Source organism: Chelonoidis abingdonii, chromosome 1 (assembly GCF_003597395.2).
Source record: "Chelonoidis abingdonii isolate Lonesome George chromosome 1, CheloAbing_2.0, whole genome shotgun sequence".
Taxonomy (NCBI): Eukaryota; Metazoa; Chordata; order Testudines; family Testudinidae; genus Chelonoidis; species Chelonoidis abingdonii.
The window spans coordinates 118,735,704-118,753,840 of record NC_133769.1 but is presented as its reverse complement, the minus strand read 5'-3'; the positions used below and the strand labels follow the sequence as shown (position 1 = coordinate 118,753,840).

At 47.7% G+C, this 18,137-nt stretch overlaps 2 protein-coding genes across 3 annotated transcripts in view; one reads left to right on the top strand and one right to left on the bottom strand.

The window, feature by feature from the left end:
- Nucleotides 1-1,381: 1,381 nt before the first annotated feature.
- On the top strand, nt 1,382-5,581 carry TMEM121B (transmembrane protein 121B). The gene is made up of 2 exons (XM_075061317.1): nt 1,382-2,044; nt 4,910-5,581. The coding sequence occupies exons 1-2, from the start codon at nt 1,382-1,384 to the stop codon at nt 5,579-5,581; spliced, it is 1,335 nt and encodes a 444-aa protein (XP_074917418.1).
- Nucleotides 5,582-10,922: 5,341 nt separating this feature from the next.
- Nucleotides 10,923-18,137, bottom strand: part of IL17RA (interleukin 17 receptor A) — a 45,198-nt gene continuing 37,983 nt past the window's right edge. For both annotated transcript variants that reach the window (XM_075069552.1, XM_075069559.1), the window contains 3 exons: nt 16,368-16,469; nt 16,103-16,132; nt 10,923-15,429 (listed from right to left, as the gene is read on the bottom strand). In XM_075069552.1, coding sequence (XP_074925653.1) covers nt 13,919-15,429; nt 16,103-16,132; nt 16,368-16,469 — 1,643 coding nt within the window. In that variant the 3' untranslated portion in view covers nt 10,923-13,918. The remainder of the gene's footprint in view (nt 15,430-16,102; nt 16,133-16,367; nt 16,470-18,137) is intronic.

The following is an 18,137-nucleotide window of genomic DNA, read 5'->3' as shown; positions in this document are numbered from 1 at the left end:
TATAAGGAAGCAAGGAAGCTAGTCTATGTTCATACTTTTAAAATCTATTATACTTTTTCAGATACACATTTTATTATACACTCTATAAGCTTTTAAGGTGTATATTAATGTTTCAGTTTAAATTCAGATTTCCAAACAGTCACTAAATTGGTATGTAACTAGCTCACAAAACTTGGGGGGGGGGTGTTGGGGAAATTCAGGGGCGGGTGTACACCCCTCCCCTCCCGGGGAGGGGTATAGGGAAATCACTGCTGCCAAGAATAGTTATGGTTAGTGACAAAACCTTGGCTCCATCTTAAGGAGAACAGGTTTAGCAGCCTCAGCCAGGAAGGCCCTGCATAGGGTCTGGCACCAAAAGAAGGTGAAATGATATACAAAAGCATGGATTTATCAAGCTTGTGTACTTCTGACCCTCTTATATGGATCTGAAACATGGCCGTTGCTTAAAAAATATAGCAGGAGGCGAGCAGTATGCCATAAGCATTGCCAGCAGTGACGACTGGGTATAAGAGGTTTGACTCTCTTTTATCAGTAATAGGGCTGTAGCATTGAGAACTGGCCTCAAAAGGCTTGAAGTCATGCTTGGCCACCACTGGCTGGCCCTTTTTTGGTCAGTTGCCTGCCTTGGAGACACTGCCCCTGCATGTTGAGTGCTGAAGATCAGACTGAGGTCAGGAGGGGCTAGTGCCCAGTCATAAGCTGGCAGTGGTCATGCGGTCAACCTGGCTGCACCAGCTCAATAATAACCCTGTGGCGCTCTTACGTCTGCTGTCTGTCTATTGTCATGTGGCTATGGGATCGCAGGCCGGCGATGTGTGATACCTACTGGCAGTGCCACGTGTATGCTGTCGGGGGAGGAGGCATTTGCTAACTGAGGATTGAGCCTGGTGTTCATTACAGACCAAGGCAGCAATCTGCAGCCTTTGTGCTCCCAGCCCAGCCAGGTGGGGGTTCCTCTCCCGGAGGCTGAGGCACTGACCCTGGGCTCAGCCCACGCTCCTGCTCCGGGGCCCCCAGGCCCTGCCTCCCGCTGCACAGCCGCTCCCCGCTCCAGCCCACGCACCCACCCACCCGAGCTGCCGGAGAAGGCTCAGCCTCGCCTCAGCCTTCCCGCCACTCACTCGGGGAGTCTCCTCGTTCCGCCTCTCCCCGCCCCCCGCGGGCCCCCTCGCAGTTCCCCGCCTCTCTCGCGCGTGGAGCCTCCGCTGCCTTCTCCGGAGCCCGCCTCTCGCCCGTGGAGCCGCTTCGGGATTGCGGCGGATCCAGGCGGGTCTCCGCGCTCGCTGGCCCCCTCCAGCCCCTGGCCCCAACCCTCGGTGCCGCCGGCCGGGGCTGGGCGCGGCCGGGGCCCGGGCCCCTCGCTCTGGGGCCGGGGAGGACAATGCACCGAGCTGTCTCCAACCAGCGCTCGGGCTCCTCCTCCTCCTCCGGCTCCTTCCAGCCGCCGCCGCCGCCGCCCGCTCACCCCGCCGTCGACCTGCAGCCCCTGTTCCTGGGCGGCCGCAGCCGGCGCGTGTCAGGCTCCAGCTCGGACTCGGCCCGGGCCCGCAGCAGCAGCAGCGGGGGCGAGGAGGAGGAGAGCATCAGCAAACCCCTGGTGCCGGCCCCGGCCGCGCCGGCCCCCGCCGCCTCCTCCCCGGTCTCCAGCAGCAGCAGCAGCAGCTCGGGCTGCAGCATGACGGCCGGGGAGTTGTACGGGGGCGCGGGCCCGGCCGGGGGGGCAGCGGCGGCCACTGCTGGAGGGCTGCTGTGGCCAGGCGGGGGCTCCGGCGGGTCCCGCTGGGGCTACAAGGCGCTGTCCCTGGTGCTGCTGCTGGGGCAGGGCGCGCTGCTGGACCTTTACCTGATCGCCGTCACCGACCTCTATTGGTGCAGCTGGATCGCCACCGACCTGGTGCTGGCGACCGGCTGGGGCATCTTCTTCTGCCGCAACAGCCGGGCCCGGCGCCGGGAGCGCCCCACGCAGGGTCACCCCCCGCCGCTGCACCCGCTGCTGCTGCACCCCCCGCACGGCGGCCCGGGCGCGTGCCGGGCTGGTGGCCGTGTGCTGTGCGGAGCGTTCTGCGCGTCTGCGTGATCCTCTGTATCTTATCCCTTACTCTCCAGTGTATCTACCACTTTCCCAAAGTTTAGTGTCATCTGCAAACGTTGGCTGAGGGTGCAGTCCATGCCATCCTCCAGTCATTAATTTGCTTCAGTAGGCCTTTGAGCTTCAGTAGCGCTTGAATCAACACATCCTGAGGTCTTCACTCCAGTTTTTTCTTATATCATTATTTAAGCAAACTCACAACTGACTTCAAAAGAAATTGAAATGAATAATTTTTAGTAAAAACTAAAATAAAGACCTCAGTATTGGCCCATACATCACATCTATTCCCAGCTGTTCCCTTCTCTGTCATTCTTAAAGGTCCTCAACTTTGTGGGAATTAACTTCACCCTGAGGACTCACTTTGACTATTATTACATACTGATCTTTAAAACAGTGCGCTATATATCCATCCTTGATATGTACCAATAAAGAGCATCATGGAGGATGCCTCAAGGCATGAGATGCCCCAAGGCCTAATGAGGAAAATTCCTTGTCTTCTGGCTGCAGAATTCCCAGATTTATAGTGGCACACTACACACCAACACTGTGTCAGACCAACCTGAGAATTGTCATTTGGGATCCTCCCTGGCCTATCCCTCAAATGTGAATGATTTGGAACTGGCTGTTGGAAGGCTTCTAAGTCTTCATACTGCGTAATGACCAGTGTATAACCAATAAGCTAGCAGTGATGGGAGAAAAGTTCAAAGAGGGTCATTTTAATCCCTTATAGAGGCGTTGGTAGTATGTAAGCGATAAGGTACGGAAGGGTAGACACCTAAATGCCTGGAGAGTCTAGTATGTGGTGAGTCTTTGCGTTGGTCATTTTGCATCTTAGCCGTGAATAGAGAAATGAGCTGCTCGTGGCCTACTGCGATAAAGGGACAGGACTACAGAATGATGATGTTGCTTATATATTTCCTCATGCACAATGATATGGATAGTATCTAAGAGCATTAAGTCTTCTGTGTGAAGTAATACTTGTTATTAGTATTGCGATCTACGGTACGCGAGTACAGTCTCCCTGAAGCAAACAGAGAGACAACAGATGTAGTTTGGTAATCCTCATGCTGGGAGGTGAGAAGCAAGAGAGACAAAGGAGAAGATGTGAAGGGTCTCGCATGTAGAGATGGAAAAGCATGCGGAGACCAGAAAGGATAATTGAGAGTAACATATGCTAAGGTCATACGAGTGTATTACTACATAGTAAATGGTTGGTTGTGAGATCACGTGGAACCATCCACTGGGTACGAATGTGGTATTCTCTAGGAAGTCGGCGCGCGCATTGAGTAAATATAATCGATTTAGCTGCCACGAGTTCGATAGGTTCGAGGTGGAAAGTGCACTGATTAATCCATCCTAGATCCATACAACACACACTTATTAAATGACCCTCAGTGTCTCGCGTTCAACATTGGTCTACATGACTAATAAGATGTTCAATGAAGCATGGGTAGAGAAGCGGCCGTGAGGAACGAGAGCTGAGGAAGCAACCATAGCAACTCTAACTCAGGAACCAATCCACGCAGAAACCTCGGTGCCAATTCGTCCATATAGATCTACACCAGCCCCATACAGGACTAAACCAGAATCAGCTACGAACAATCACCGGGTTCATTCACTTAAGCACCGTCCACACAATGTAATATACGCCATCATGTGCCAGCAATGCCCCCTCTATGTAACATCAAGCCAAATTGGACAGTCCTATGTAAAAGAATAAATGGACACACCAGATTTAATTAAGGGGAATGGCAAAAATATACTCAAAAAAAAAAAAAACCTGTAGGAGAAAACTTCACTTCCGCAACACAATAGCAGATTTAAACGACTATCTGCAATCATGACTATATTGGTCATATATAAACACACTTGCTAGCAGTCAAAGACACTTCAAGAGAACGAGCACTGCGATATAGAAGCCTCTCACACATCCCAGTTATTCCCAATAAATCTATTGCACAAATTTGATCAGAGGGACTACGAGTCACGCCTCATGAGAGATGCGAACCATACAGACAGAAGATATGGCTTTCGCCCACTCCAGTACGCAGACAGTGACTAGCTATTTTTCCACCTTGCCTTGTCGGCTACTCACATCCTGCGACATTGCTAGAAAGGGCCCTCATCCCTCAGAAGACAAGGAATTTCCTCATGAGGTGACCTAGGGGCCACCTCATGCTTTGAGAGCACACCTCTCTCATGAGTTGCCTTATACATTGGTCATATGTGGATCACTGTTTTAAAGATCAGTATTAAATAAATTCTCGGATCCTCCAGAGGTGAGTAAAAGTCCCACAAAGTGAGACCTTGCAAGAATGACAGTACAAGGGACACGAGCTAGTGAAATGAGGAAGTCGATAGTGCTGTCTGGACGATGGATCTTATTCACCTGCCCTGTACGTGGTAATATATTCTAGTATTTTAAACTAATGAAATCTAATTTCATAAAGTGGTCTATATTCCTTGAATCAGTGCGAGGCGCAGTTATCGACTAAGATAAAGACTATAGAGTACAAAAACTGAGTGAAAAGAACCTCAGGACAGTTGTGTTGTATATCTACTAAGCATACGTGCGCGAGACACGTCAAGGCGCTGAGACTCTGCATTGAGGCGAGATAATTGTATCGCCGATGTATATGGATGGACTTTGCCAACTAAACCCTACGGACGCATACAGTCTGCTAGAGATCGACTAATAAAAATATCAAGTGGAAAGCGGCGGTGCACGAACTCTCATTATCTAGCGGATACTTGGGAGCAGGCTATAAAGACTGCGAGATATACGAGTCAGATACGGTTAACACACAAGACAGAAACTAGCAAGGACTGGAGCTGATCGAGCTGCGCCTGCCGCTGGGCACCACCGGCTTCCGCGTCACCCTGGCGCTCTCCGCCCCGCTGCTCTACTGCCTGCTGCGGGCCATCGGCCCGGACGGCGCAGGCCAGCTGCTGCTGCCGCCCCAGCCCCCGCCCCAGCACCGCGCAGCTGCCGCCTTCCTGGCCACCTGCCTAGACCTGCTGGACAGCTTCACTCTGCTGGAGCTGGTGCTGCAGCCCGGCCGCCCGGCCCCGCTGCCCGGCCCGCTGCGCTACCTGCTCATCGCCGTCTACTTCCTCTGCCTGGCCTCGCCCGTGCTCTGGCTCTACGAGCTCAGCGCCGCCCGGCCGCCCGGCGCCGCCCGCCTGGCCCTGCACCTGCTGCTGCCCGCCGGGCTGCTGGACGCGCCGCTGCTCGCCCTGCGCTGCCTCCTGCTGCTGCGTTACCAGCAGCCGCTCTCCGTCTTCATGCTCAAGAACCTCTTATTCCTGGCCTGCCGCGGCCTCGAGGCCATGGAGACCTGCTGCCTGCTCCGCCCCGCCGCCGGGGGCGCCAAGTACAGCTCGGCGCCTGGCCCGGGGCCCAGCACCGCCCAGCTCAGCCACTGCATCTCCGAGAACGACATGGGGCCCCACGGCTACGTCAACACCCTGGCGGTCAGCGCCCAGAACTGAGCGGGGGCGGGAGGCCGTCCGACCCCTGCCCCCACCCACCTCTCTCTCCTCCCCGGTCAGGAACCCTGCCCCCTCCGCTGTCTCCTACTTACCTGCAACCAGGATCCCTGCCCCCTGCACTATCCCCACCCAGGAACCCTGCCCCCGCCCCCAGCCCACTCCTCTAGTCACCTGCCCCCTCCAGCCCCAGTTTGCCACCTAGTAACACCTAACCTTAAGCGGTGGGGATGGATAGAGGGCTTAATTTTACCACACCTTAACTCCATCCCTTGCCCTTCATACCCCAGGCCCTCTCCTCTACATAATCAGCACTGACCTCTGCACTTGTTACCAACCTCCTTGCTCTGTACCAGTATTATGGGCTGGTCACATAGTTCTGAGAGGAAAGGAAGTTACCCCCATACCTATCCTTGCCCCCTGAACTCTCCCCCTTTCCTAATCTTGTGAGCTCGACTTTCCAGAACTGAGGGGAGAGGGAAATTACCCAGCTAAATCTTCCCCCTGGCCACCCTCATGAACTCAACCTCCTTGCACAGACAGGGGAGATCCACACACCTCTGTGTCCTCCCCAGCTTTGGGAGCTGGTCAGGTTCTCTTTACTCTTCTCCTGTCTTTGAGAGGCCTCCTAACGCTACTGCCTATGGGGACTGGGGAATAAAGAGGGGGCTACCCACCTCCCAGAGATCACAGGGTAGAGGGAGGTTCCCCAACCATCCCCTGCCTTATCTACCTACCACTCTGGTCAGATTCTCTGTACCAGTCCTTTGCTCCTGACAGGCAAAGCTGTTCCCCATGCAGCTGAAAGTCACCGAGCAATACTGCCATTACACTAGGGGAAGTTATTCATCTCCCTGGCAGAACTGCTCTGCCTGCTGCTCAGGGTCCTCACATCACTGACATAGCAATTAAGAGCAGGTGAGGGACACAGTTTTTCACCTCAATTCTCTTTCCCATTTCCCTGAACAAATCCATCAGTGGAGTCTACCCAGAGATCATACTATCCCTAGGGAATAATGCAGCTTTTCCCAGGAAAGTATGCCTGTCCTTGCAGGCCTCTGCACCTTTTGTGGTGTCTATTTCCTCTTGTATGCCGTATCACGCTTGCATCATGGGTTTCATTGTTTCTTCATTATTCCTCAGCACCTAAGCAATGGAGACCAGTGGACTTTTTTGACAGCTCCTGCTGAGCATGATGAGAGAGACATTAGCAGAGACTAGGTGGTGATGCTATCTCCTTGCATATATATGATCACAAAAAGGTTTGCTTTTAAGCTTGTATGCTGCAAAGGTACCATCTCTGTTTTCCACCCACTGAGGTGAAACGAGGAAGAGACTTTGAACCCCCAGTTGGGGGAGTTTCTCAGAATAGGGTGGTGACCAGCAAATTTAAAGGGGAGCCATCCGGGGAGCCACCCTTCCCCCTTGTTGAAAATGTCTGCCTCTGTGCTTGAATTTTGTTGCAACTTATGCTGACTTTATGTGCTAAAGACACAAATGAGTCTGAAATGGACATGGCGCAGGGCCTACAGCCCCTCCAGACTGAAATGTTTATTTTCGGTGAGAACAGGGTCACCTGCTTGTTCAAGCAGCAGCATCTGTGTGTTGAGGGTCTTGTTTTTCTATGGATATGCATGTTTTAAGGATTAGTGTTTATTTCTTATGTGGACAGTAAGGCACCCTCCATTGAGATTTGACAGACTGGGAAGACTGGCTGTAGGTACATGGACACTCTACCCCTAGAGCTGAGGATGCAGCCTGTGAACTGTTCCCCTCTACCCCAGCAGGAGAATCTTGGTGCTGCTTGGAGTGGGTTAGATGCTGAACCTCATTTAATGTCCAGACACAGAAAGTGAAGTGCTACAATGAGCCCCCTGTGAAAGCGTCCCAGGGTGTATCTCACGCACTTTGGTGCAACCTACCCTATCCCAACACTGTTCTCCATGTGCATGGGTTGAGGGTAGAGAAGTCAATTGTAAAGCACTTGGTCTTGTTGAAATGCAGCTATCCTTAATTTTTAAGTTCCATGAATCAGTTTGGCGCAGTTTAGGGCATGACCTGTTAACCATCTGTAGCTGCATCTGGAACCAGTAGAACTGAAGTACGACCAGCCAGGGTGTGAAGGGTAACTTTTCCTCTTCACAGCTCTTTGATAGGATTACATCCATGGAGGGTTATAATCCCATCCTGTCCAGTTAGAAGAGGGAACAAAGTGCAACCAATCACTATCCAAAGCCTGTGCTAGACTTATACACCACACTTGGGACTTTCCCCATACATGTACATTCCTCCCTTCAACCCTTGGGCTTCAGTGGAAGTCATGGCACTAGAACCAGAACTGCTGCCACTACCTCCCTGCTCTCAGAGCAGGGTAGATGTCCTACTCTCTAAGACACTGTTATTACAAAATGTTTACAGGCTGAGAGGTTTCCCCTCTGCTGCCCATGGATGGAACTGTATAATTGCCATTAGGCTCCTCTGTCCCTAGCACTGTGGCAGCCCCCATCTCTGGCTCAGGAAGGGCAGGTCTAAAGTGTATCTGTTAGAGCTACAGGTAATGGGATGATTAGCTTGGGAAGAATTAGGCTTAACTTCCCCACGAGTGCTTTATTTTTATCTGAGCCCTGAACACAATGCTTGTTAAGGGCAATTGTGTTAATTCTGGCCCGTGGCCTTCTCTTCAGTAACTTTTTATTTGTCTGGACAATCTTGGTGCTGTGAGTGACTGTGATTGTAAAACTAAGTACTGTGAACTCTTCCTCTGTGAGCTGAGATATGTCAAGGGGATGCTAGCTTCCTAGCCAAAAGGAAGAATTGGCAAGTGTGCCTGCATACACATAGGGATTCCCCCAAGAAAACAGTCAATATTAAACAGAAAACTAATATACTCACAGAACAAACCAAGGTACCATTCCAACAGTAATGAATCAGTTCCCTAAACTAAGAGTACTCTGCTCCGTGTAGTCAAACAGCCAAGTTGTAGAGTAGACTAATTTACCAAAAAGAGATTGAGAGAAAAGCTGCCTTAGCCAGAACTAAATCTTGCTGTTCTTACTCATGCTAAACTCACATACAAAACATGAAGATTTTGGCCCCGCTGAGTCACTAGCACATATTCATACAGCTTAGACAGCAGAAGTCACAGCAGAATTGTTAGTATAACTCTGACTTTGATACTACTTCACCATAGCTATCAACTGCAATGGAACTGCTGTTTCAACAGCAAGTGCCTCCCCCCACCTAACAGACACTGGTGTGAAAATGGCATATTGGACATTTAACTATTCAGATGGCAAGTTTTTTTAAATCCACTATCAACAGGACAAGATTTTATAAGCAGTGCATTACTCTTAAGTTTACATTTGTTCTCTGATTCACAGTAGAGTTGAGCATACCGAAGAGGTCCAGAATATATATATTTTGCTATAAATTGCTCTGTAGAAGTTTTATTCTCTTTAGTATATGGAGTTGTTCCTAGTACCTGCCATTGTGTCCTGACCTCCTCCTACCACCAACCTAATTAGCAGCAGTTTGGTTAACATGCAGCTTTGTTACTATATCTGACTTGACGGAAGCACCTTGAAGGCAAAATTGGCAGCTGTATTACCACTTACAAAACAATACCTAAATATTAAAGCTCTTAAATTTCTTTTCTATTTATAAGCCTGCCATAGCTTTCTGCAACTCCCCTCTCTTTAAACCTCCCACCCTGTTCTGCTGAATGAGTGAGTATATTCACACTTTGAAAATTATGTCCCCACCCACCTTCCATGCAGGCCCTTTTCTCCACCCACATCTACCCATTCTACTCTAATTATTGGCTTAAGTGAGTAATTTTGCTAAACCATGATCTGCCATATGAAGATAAAGGCCTCTAAGCATCCACTCTGACATACACTAGTGTGCAAATTATCCCTGCTCTGGAATTCAGCTGGTTAGGGGAGTTGTTCTGTCCAGGGACTTCACTTAAGAGGCTATCAAACAGTAAGAGGTGATCACCCAAGGGAGGGGAAAATGAAGTTAAAGAAAAGATACAGCCTGTGGCACAAGGAGGCTTAGCATCCCCACTAGCATCAATCTGAGTTTGTATTTTTTAATAAAGGAGATTGTTCTTAAAATAAAATTAGATATTTGTGACCAAGTGTGTGTCTTTCCCTTGTTTATCATCAGTGCGTTGATTTGGGTATTGCAGGGCAGGTTCACAAACTAAATGCCAACTAGTTTACATTAAAATGTTCACTCAAAACTATTTGCCCTCCCCGTTTGATTACTTAAAAGCGAGAATGGATTTTCTTCAACATTCACTTCCTCACTCAGAACCAATGAGGAATTTCAACCTAAAAGGATAACTACTTGAGAAGGATATAAGCAAATCAAGAACACATTTCAGGCAGCACTTCTACTCTGAGCTCAGCACAGTTTAAGATATTACTTGAAAAGGACTTACCAAAACAAACAAAAATCGTACAGGTAATTGTGAAGTCTTCATGGCTTACAACAAAGCAAAAGCATTACAAAAAGGCACCTCTGGCACCTTACGCCAGGTCTACACGACGCACGAAAATCGATTTTAGATACGCAATTTCAGCTACGAGAATAGCGTAGCTGAAATCGATTATCTAAAATCGATCTACTCACCCGTCTTCACCGCGCGGGATCGATGTGCGCGGCTCACCATGTCGATTCCGGAACTCCGTTGGTTTTGGTGGAGTTCTGGAATCGATGTAAGCGCACTCAGGGATCGATATATCGCGTCTAGATGAGACACGATATATCGATCCCCGAGCAATCGATTGTAACGCGCCAATATGGCGCGTCGTATAGACGTGGCCTTACTTTCCCCATCTCTAACAGCAGTAACATTTATTTCCCCCTCAGTGGTCACAGGGATAAATGATCGTAGAGCATGTTGAGCTCAGTGCTATTTGTTTAGTCCCAACCCACATGTTTGGTCCTATACAAAACATAAAATGAAGATAGCATCTGGTCCTGAGCATTCTTATTTGCAGGAACTTTTCTGTTTGCTGCTTTGTGGCTGTACAGGTAGATGGACAGTTCTGGTTGCTGATGGTCCTACATTCAGCCAACCAAATTCCACAGACAAATTTTGACTCCTGCAGGCAAGTATTTTTGTGAGGAAGACAACTTTCAATGAGGGATCTCCCTCCCTCTTCCTCATCCCAGGTGGCACCCCTTTTCCTGAACATTTTGGCATTTCATGACTGGCTCAATTTCATACTTCAGTGCGTTGTTTTGAGTTCTAGAGGGAAGTGTCCTGCATAGGTGAAGATCAAATGAAGGAGGACATTCTAGATCCTTTAATCATTTCAGTGTGAGCATCTTCTGAAAGTATATTATTCCTTTAATTAAAAAAGAAAATTAGAAAAAACAAGATACAATCAGTTATAAAAATATATCATTGTATTGGTTGCATAGGCAGAAGTGGAAATGTGGAGTAATAGCTACTCAAAACTTTCATTTGAAAAGCCAATGTATAAATCATATAAAAACAAAATGGTTGAAGTTGTTCAGATGAAATCAGCATAGGCTGAAGAAAATCAGTTAGCCATCTCAGGAATGCACAAATGCTTTATGTAAATACAAGAAATAAGATTACATCTTGTCCGATACGTGCAATTAGCAAGGTGGAAAGGCAGCAGTATGATCCTAACATGGGAGAGGAAAAAAGGCACTTTGGATTGGGGGCTTTTACTCCCCAAAGCCATTCCCTGATTGGCTGAGTTCAACAAGCTGCCACAGTGCATGAGGTAATCTCCAGCTTTAAATAAGTTTACTTTTCTATCTAGCCCATCCCACAAGGGACAATGCTGGATTGTTCACTACAGAGCGTTCTCCTAGTTTGTTAAAACCAGTTTTGAAATCTCTCAACTGATGAAGTTTCCAGCACTACTTGTGGGAGACAATTCCACAGTCTCCACTACTAGGAAATGTTTTTCAGTGTTTAGCTTGAACCTCCTTTGTTCAAATTTACGTTAATACATCTCCAGGGATCATCTTACATTGGTTTCACTCCAGCATCCCACACTTGTTGGTTATATTCCCCACCCTTAGGCAACATATGTTCAAGCTATGCTTACTACTAGGGCTGTCAAGTGATTAAAAAAGTTAATTGCAGTTTAAATCACACTATTAAACAATATTAGAATACCATTTATATAAATATTCTTGGGGGTTTTCTATATTTTCAAATATAGGATCAGGGCTGGGGGCTCTGGGTTTCTGCCCCGCTCGGTGCTTCAGCCTCCCTTGCATGGGCAGCACGTGAACTGCCGATTTGGGGAGGCTAGCCCTCAGCCCAACCCCTTCTGCCTGAGGCCCCCCCTCCTGCTCCACTGGAGCTGAGCCCCTCCCACCGTGGCCACTATCCCAGTCCCACCTCAGGCTAGTCCCCCTCCACCCCAGCCCCAAAAAGAGCACCAGCAGAGCGGGTGGGGTGGCAGTGTGCTGGGAAAGCGGGTAGTGTGCAGCCCCCTGACCCCACCAATCCCAGAGCGCAGGCGGCCGCAGCACCCCCTATCCCAGAGCACAGGAAGGCAGGCGGCCCCAGCCAGAGCACAGGGGGCTGGAGGACTGAAGCAGCACGCGGGGAGTGGTGGTAAGCAGGGGGTGGGGCCACACCTGGCTGTTTGGGGAGGCAGAGCCTCCCCCAGCCTATGCAACCTGCTGCCCATGCTCCCTCAGGGCACAGGGCTCCAGCCCTCCTGCTACCTGGGAAACTGTGGGCTGGGCCTTTTTCAACCCCTCCCCCAATGCCTGGGGAGCTGCACTCTGGGGTTCCTTTAATCCCTCCCCTGCTGCCCATGGAGCTGCAGGCTGAGAGTTTGTCAGCTCCCCTGCTACAGGCTTAACATGTTCATTTTGTTTTCAGTTAATCACAGCCATTAAATGTGATTGACAGCCCTGTTTACTACTATTTTTGTCTTCTAGTCTTTCAGACCCTTAATTGTGTTTACTGCTTTTCTCACCATATTTCCAATTTGAAATCTTCCTGATATTGAGATGCCCAGAAATGAATACTATATTGTGGTTAGAACTATCAGTGGAACAGAAAACACACATTTCCTCCCTGATCTATTATGTGAAGACCATATGCAGCCCCAAAGCACATTCTTTTTCCTGCTGTAATTACACTGCAAGCTCTTATCCCATTTTCTGACCACCAAGCTTACATCTTTGGTATTGCTGCTTTTCAAGTGTCTTCCACTCATCAAGGGTTGAGGGGAAAGTACCAACGAGACAAAACTACCCACTTAATGTTCATCCCAATTATTGCTCAGCATCCTGCTACGCTGCTTAACGGCCAGGCAAGTATAGCAATGCCAACATGTGCAATGCATTAGAAAATCCCAACACCCAGTTACTATCACAAGTGGGTCTACTGGGATCTGTCATCACTGGGCCTATCAATTTAATGGCCATGAAAACCACCACATGGACTGTGAAATAAGCCCTTCCCCGTGAAATCTGATGTCCCCTTGTTTCTAGGAGCACGCCAGCAAAGGGGGCTCCTAGCTCTGGTGGGTAGGGGAGGGACAGTCCAGCTCTGAAGGCAGCACAGAAGTGAGGGTGACAATCCCAAGACCTCCCCTACAACAGGTTTGCACATCCCTCCCCACCAACGCACACAAATCGCTTTGGGTTGGGACCCCCACGGTTACAACACTGTGAAATTTCAGGTTTAAACATCTGAAAATGTATAATTTACCAGTCTTCAAATCCTGTGGCCATGAAATTCACCATAATGGACAGTGAATTTGGTAGGGCCGTAGTCATCACTGGTTGGGATCTGAGGTATAAATTACTTACTAGAGCATTTACAATAAAGCTTAGCTAATAAACTCTGACATCAGAATCAGTGTCTTTATCCTCTCCTCCATAATCATGACTTTAGTCCTCTACAGTAAGGTGGAATGATGGCGTGACAGGCATCCTGAGAGATGCAACCTGATGGACCACAATAATTTGGCTGTAATTAGTTCACAGCAGATTCCACACACAGATTTCTTGTGGAGTAACATATTTAGTACCAATTCCTCCACAGCACATGCAGGGGACTAACACTGCTGTCATTTTCCTCCACTCAGAGATAGATTGGGAGGTAACAGTTGTGCTCTAAGAGGTATAGGTAGGTGGACCATACTGTATTCACTCGGCAAGTCTGCCTTCGGGTGATATGCATCAGTTAGAGATTTCCTACTGATTAGAACATAGGACCCTTGTTTCACAAGGATGAGGAGACTGCTTGAAGAAGAGTGCTGAAATTATACACTACCATCCTCCAGCCCTATTTCTGAAATGGGATGGTCCTGGACAGAGAGTCTATGAGTCCGCTGCACAATGACCTGTGTCCATCATCCCACCCATGTGCTCCCAGACAGATTTCTGCTGAATTTCCTGGAAAAGCAGCTTCTGTTGGAGGCTCTTTAGACTGTCCAAGACCTCTGGAGGGAGATACTGAGAAGGCATCTTGTTTTCCTGTTCTTGGTCTTCCTCTTCCTCTTCCTCCACCAGATCATCAGGAGGCAAAGGGGAACATCTGGAGATGTAGCCCTGGTCTGATTGCACTGACTGTCTCTGATCTTTGCATGGGTTATTGAAAGCCACCTGTTGCTGCTGCTCTTCAGCATCTTCTTGATGGAGAGATGACTCAGAAGGAATGACACTTTGCTGGTAAAGAGAGTACATTAACCCCTCCAGCTCCTGCCTCATTTCATTTGGGAGGTGCTCTGCAGATCTCTGGTTGTCTGATGATGGGACATCAAAATCATCATGAGGGATGATGCTGTTCCTCATTGGGACACTAGTCTCCAGCAGAGGGATTCCTTCCATCCAGTCTGTGTTGGTCAGCACCTGATGACTAGCTGCATTTTTACCTCCTGTAATAGAAATTGGCTCCACCATCTGAACTGGAGGTGCCTCATCCACGGGAATCATCAGGGTCTGGAAAGTTGGATTCCACTGTGGATTAAGCTGAAGCTGCAGTTTAAAATTTCTACCCTCCTCTTCATTCACATGGAGGCTAACTGCACAACCACCATTGGGATCAGGCTCTTGAAAATGCAGCTGCTGTTTTTTAATTACCTGTTCATTACCTGGCATGAATTCTTCTAGTATTTCCTTGTCCAGAGACGACTCATCTTCTGAGCACGTGTTCTCTCTCTCAAACCAATCAGGGTGCATTGCCTGCCATTCCTGGAATGTCTGTACTGCCTCCTTCAACTTCCAGCCATTGGAGTTTTCAGCGTAGTTTTCAGCAGTGATCTCCTGGATTCGATGGATCCGCCCTGGTTCAAACTTCTCCATATCCTGGATCAGAAAGTAAATGTCCTCAAATCTGTCCATCAGCTGGTACTTGGATGTGACATTGAATGGGTCAGGAATATCCTTATCCTCACTTATGCCCTCAAAATAGCAGACTATATACATGCCAAAACAAGCTGGCTTCTTGAAGTCTGGCAGGATCAAATTCAAGGCCGGAGTGAACATGTCTCCAGTAGGCTGCCACTGATCTTGCTTGAGAGAGACAGCTGTTCCCTCCTTCCCAAGCATAGCCTGCCATTTGGCCCGGGTGCCCCGAGAACACAAAATGATAATCTTTGAAGATAGCTCCTCCATTTCCTTTTTCTGTCGAGTAAGCCAGGGTAAGACACCGATCTCTGAAATCGGACGCTTTTCCAGCAGATCCAGGACTACCTCAGTACCACAGACTGTGATCAAGAACTGGGCAAACTTCAGTACCACATCCACATAGAGTGGGTGGTCAGCAGAGTACACAATCCAAACCTTCCGGGGCCTCAGGGATGGTGGAGTCAGCTGTGGAGGTAACAGCTCTGAAAAAAGGTTAAAAAAAAAAATACAATTATTCATTCCAATAACATTTGCTGAAGCAGTATCTGGGTAATCCAGAAGCAATTAACTGACCAAGGACACACCACATGGATAAATAAAACATAGTAAGACCCAACCTCCACAAAGCCAGAGACATAGCCTTTTGACATGGCCCCTCTTCCCTCTCCTGATGTTCTACCACAAGCAAAAAAAGAAAGAGCGCGCTCTCAGTCACCATTTTATTCCAGTGAAAAAGCCAAGCAACTCTAAAAGCCCTCCTCAAGCCCGCAAGCGAAAGCTGAACTCCCTGTTCTGACAGGTCCCCAAGCAATCAAGCTTAGCTCTAGGACACACAGATGGACAAATGTAGTCACAGTCTATTCTCATCTCATGTGCAGATCCATAGTTTCCAAAGGATTTCATTAGATAAAGCAGCAGCCCCTTGGGGGAAGGCAAAAGCTTCACACCTGGGTTGTTCTCTGTCCAAGGCTGCTAGTGTCCCATAAGTCCCTTTTGGTTAAAGAAAACAGCTTTAAAGTTGCAGAGCAATATTTTGGTATCAATAAACTTCAATAGCAAATTAATCCTAGTATGGACTCCAAAGGGCAGTTAAGGCAGGTTCCTAGAATGTGCAGCATGAAGGGACTCTCCTACAGCATAGAAAGTATCTCTTACCATGGCTGCTGTATTTCCTGTGCTGGCGGCCTGAAAGAGAAAAAAAATACATGGTCAAATCTGAAGAAATTTAAATTATGTTTTTAGATTGTGCCCTTCAAAGACCAGAAAGCAAACAGCTTAGAGTGGGCTGAAGGAAAAGTTTGTATTGGCAGTTCCCTGATGGCAGAGCACCCCCAAGGATTCAGGGAAGTCAATGAAGAGAAACGAGGGAGCGGCACAAACATGCCTCTGAGTCTCACTCCCCAGCTGACATCGTTCTTACCTACTTGTCTTCGGGTCATGTAAATAGCACCAGCTATGACTGAGCCCACCAGTAAAACACAGATGCCAGTGATACACCAGTATAGCCACATAATCGGATCATCTATGGCACAAGAAGAGAAGAATAAGACAACTTTACATGGCCAAGGAGTCTCATCCAGCAACAAAATGCTGTACTGAACACCAGAAGCCAGGTGAACAGCTGCGCCCTGTCCCCAAAAATACTGGGAAGTAGCAGGAAGAAGAAAACCCACTAATTCCTCCTTATAGAACCAAAGTAGCAACACAGCAGTTATGGCTGAGAACGCTTAAACTCCTATTTTCAGATGCTTAACTCACTCTCTCTCTCTCTTTTTTTTAAACTCCTTTGGGATGAATGTCTCATGTTTGTTCAACCCAGAGGCAAATTCTTTTGGCAATTTGGGAAAGATTCTATTTAGCTGCTTGAGCTATTACAGCCTGATAAGAGGGTTTTAAACAATAGAAAAAGCAACCCAAATTGTACACATATATATATAAAATATGTGACAAGCTGTGACAGAATGTACCTGTGTCCACACCCTACACATGACTCTAATAATTTTTGTACAAGGCATGTTTAGTAAGGTATCATTTGGAAATTCATTATTTGCTGATCAATATTGTACTGATAAAATGTGTGGCACAGTCTATGTGATTTTATAAGATTCCACTGTGTGGTGTTAACACCACATGCTCCGAGCAGAAGTTGGCAAATATTCCTTTGTTTAAGACAGGCCTGGTTGCTTTGCTTAATATGCATTTAAGCAGCAAACAGACATCAAGCAGGAAGAGAAACAAAAGAATCTCCAACAGGTGAGGAAAAAGCAGCAGGGAACATCCTTCCCCATACACCTTTTGTCTCCTGGTATCCAGCTGGAAACGTTTTTCAAGTGGGGGACCGAAACAATAAAAAGGAAGGATAAACATGCCCGTACCCATTCCCAGCACCTGAAGCAACAAAGGAAGCATTTGCTAGATTCTGGAAGAAGAAGAGGTCATGACCCAAGAAGTTTGGTCAGCAGTAAGACTACTGAAGGCACGTGGCGAGAAAACAAGCTATGTCAGATTCAAAGCAAAGTTAAGTTAGGCATCAGTAGCATTTTGTCTTTATTTTTCTTGTAAAGATTGTGACTTTTATGCCTAATTACTTATGTTTACTTAAAACCTCTCTTTGTAGTTAATAAACTTGTTTTATTGTTTTTAATGCAGTGTTTTAATTAAATTGTCTGGAAAACTCCTTTTAAAGAGATAAGGGACTTTATATATAACTTATACTGTCCAGGAGAGGGCTGGGCTGTACAGGACATACATTTCTGGGGGTGGAATTTAAGACTGGCATGTGTGTTGGGGTCACCATGCAGAATAACCAAGGCTAGTGAGAGGCAGAGTGTAACCCAAGTGTGGCTGGTAGGCTGCAGTTACACACACTCAGTGTGGCTTGTGTGATGGAAGACTGACCTACTTCATCAAGGCATTGTAAGGCACTCAATGTTGCTGGTCAGGGATGACGCAGCTGCTAATTAGTCTGCATTGTGCCCTTGTATGTCACATGCACCTTTTAACTGTGTAAATTCAAACTGTTGAGCAAAACAGAAAGTAAGTCATGCTCCCCCCGATTACACATTACTTTTCTTTTAAGAGACATACTTCTAAACAAGTAGTTCCTTTAAGAAAAGATGCACATTGTATATATTCTATACAAGCTCTCTCTTTTAATACAAAATAAGGCAGCTCTGTTAGATTTCTGCAT

What these genes read in the sequence shown, in the direction of transcription:
- TMEM121B (XM_075061317.1), top strand. Translation starts at nt 1,382, where the DNA reads ATGCACCGAGCTGTCTCCAACCAGCGCTCGGGCTCCTCCTCCTCCTCC. An exon ending in CGTGCCGGGCTGGTGGCCGT is followed by an intron (nt 2,045 to 4,909) that starts GTGCTGTGCGGA and finishes GACAGAAACTAG; the next exon opens with CAAGGACTGGAGCTGATCGA.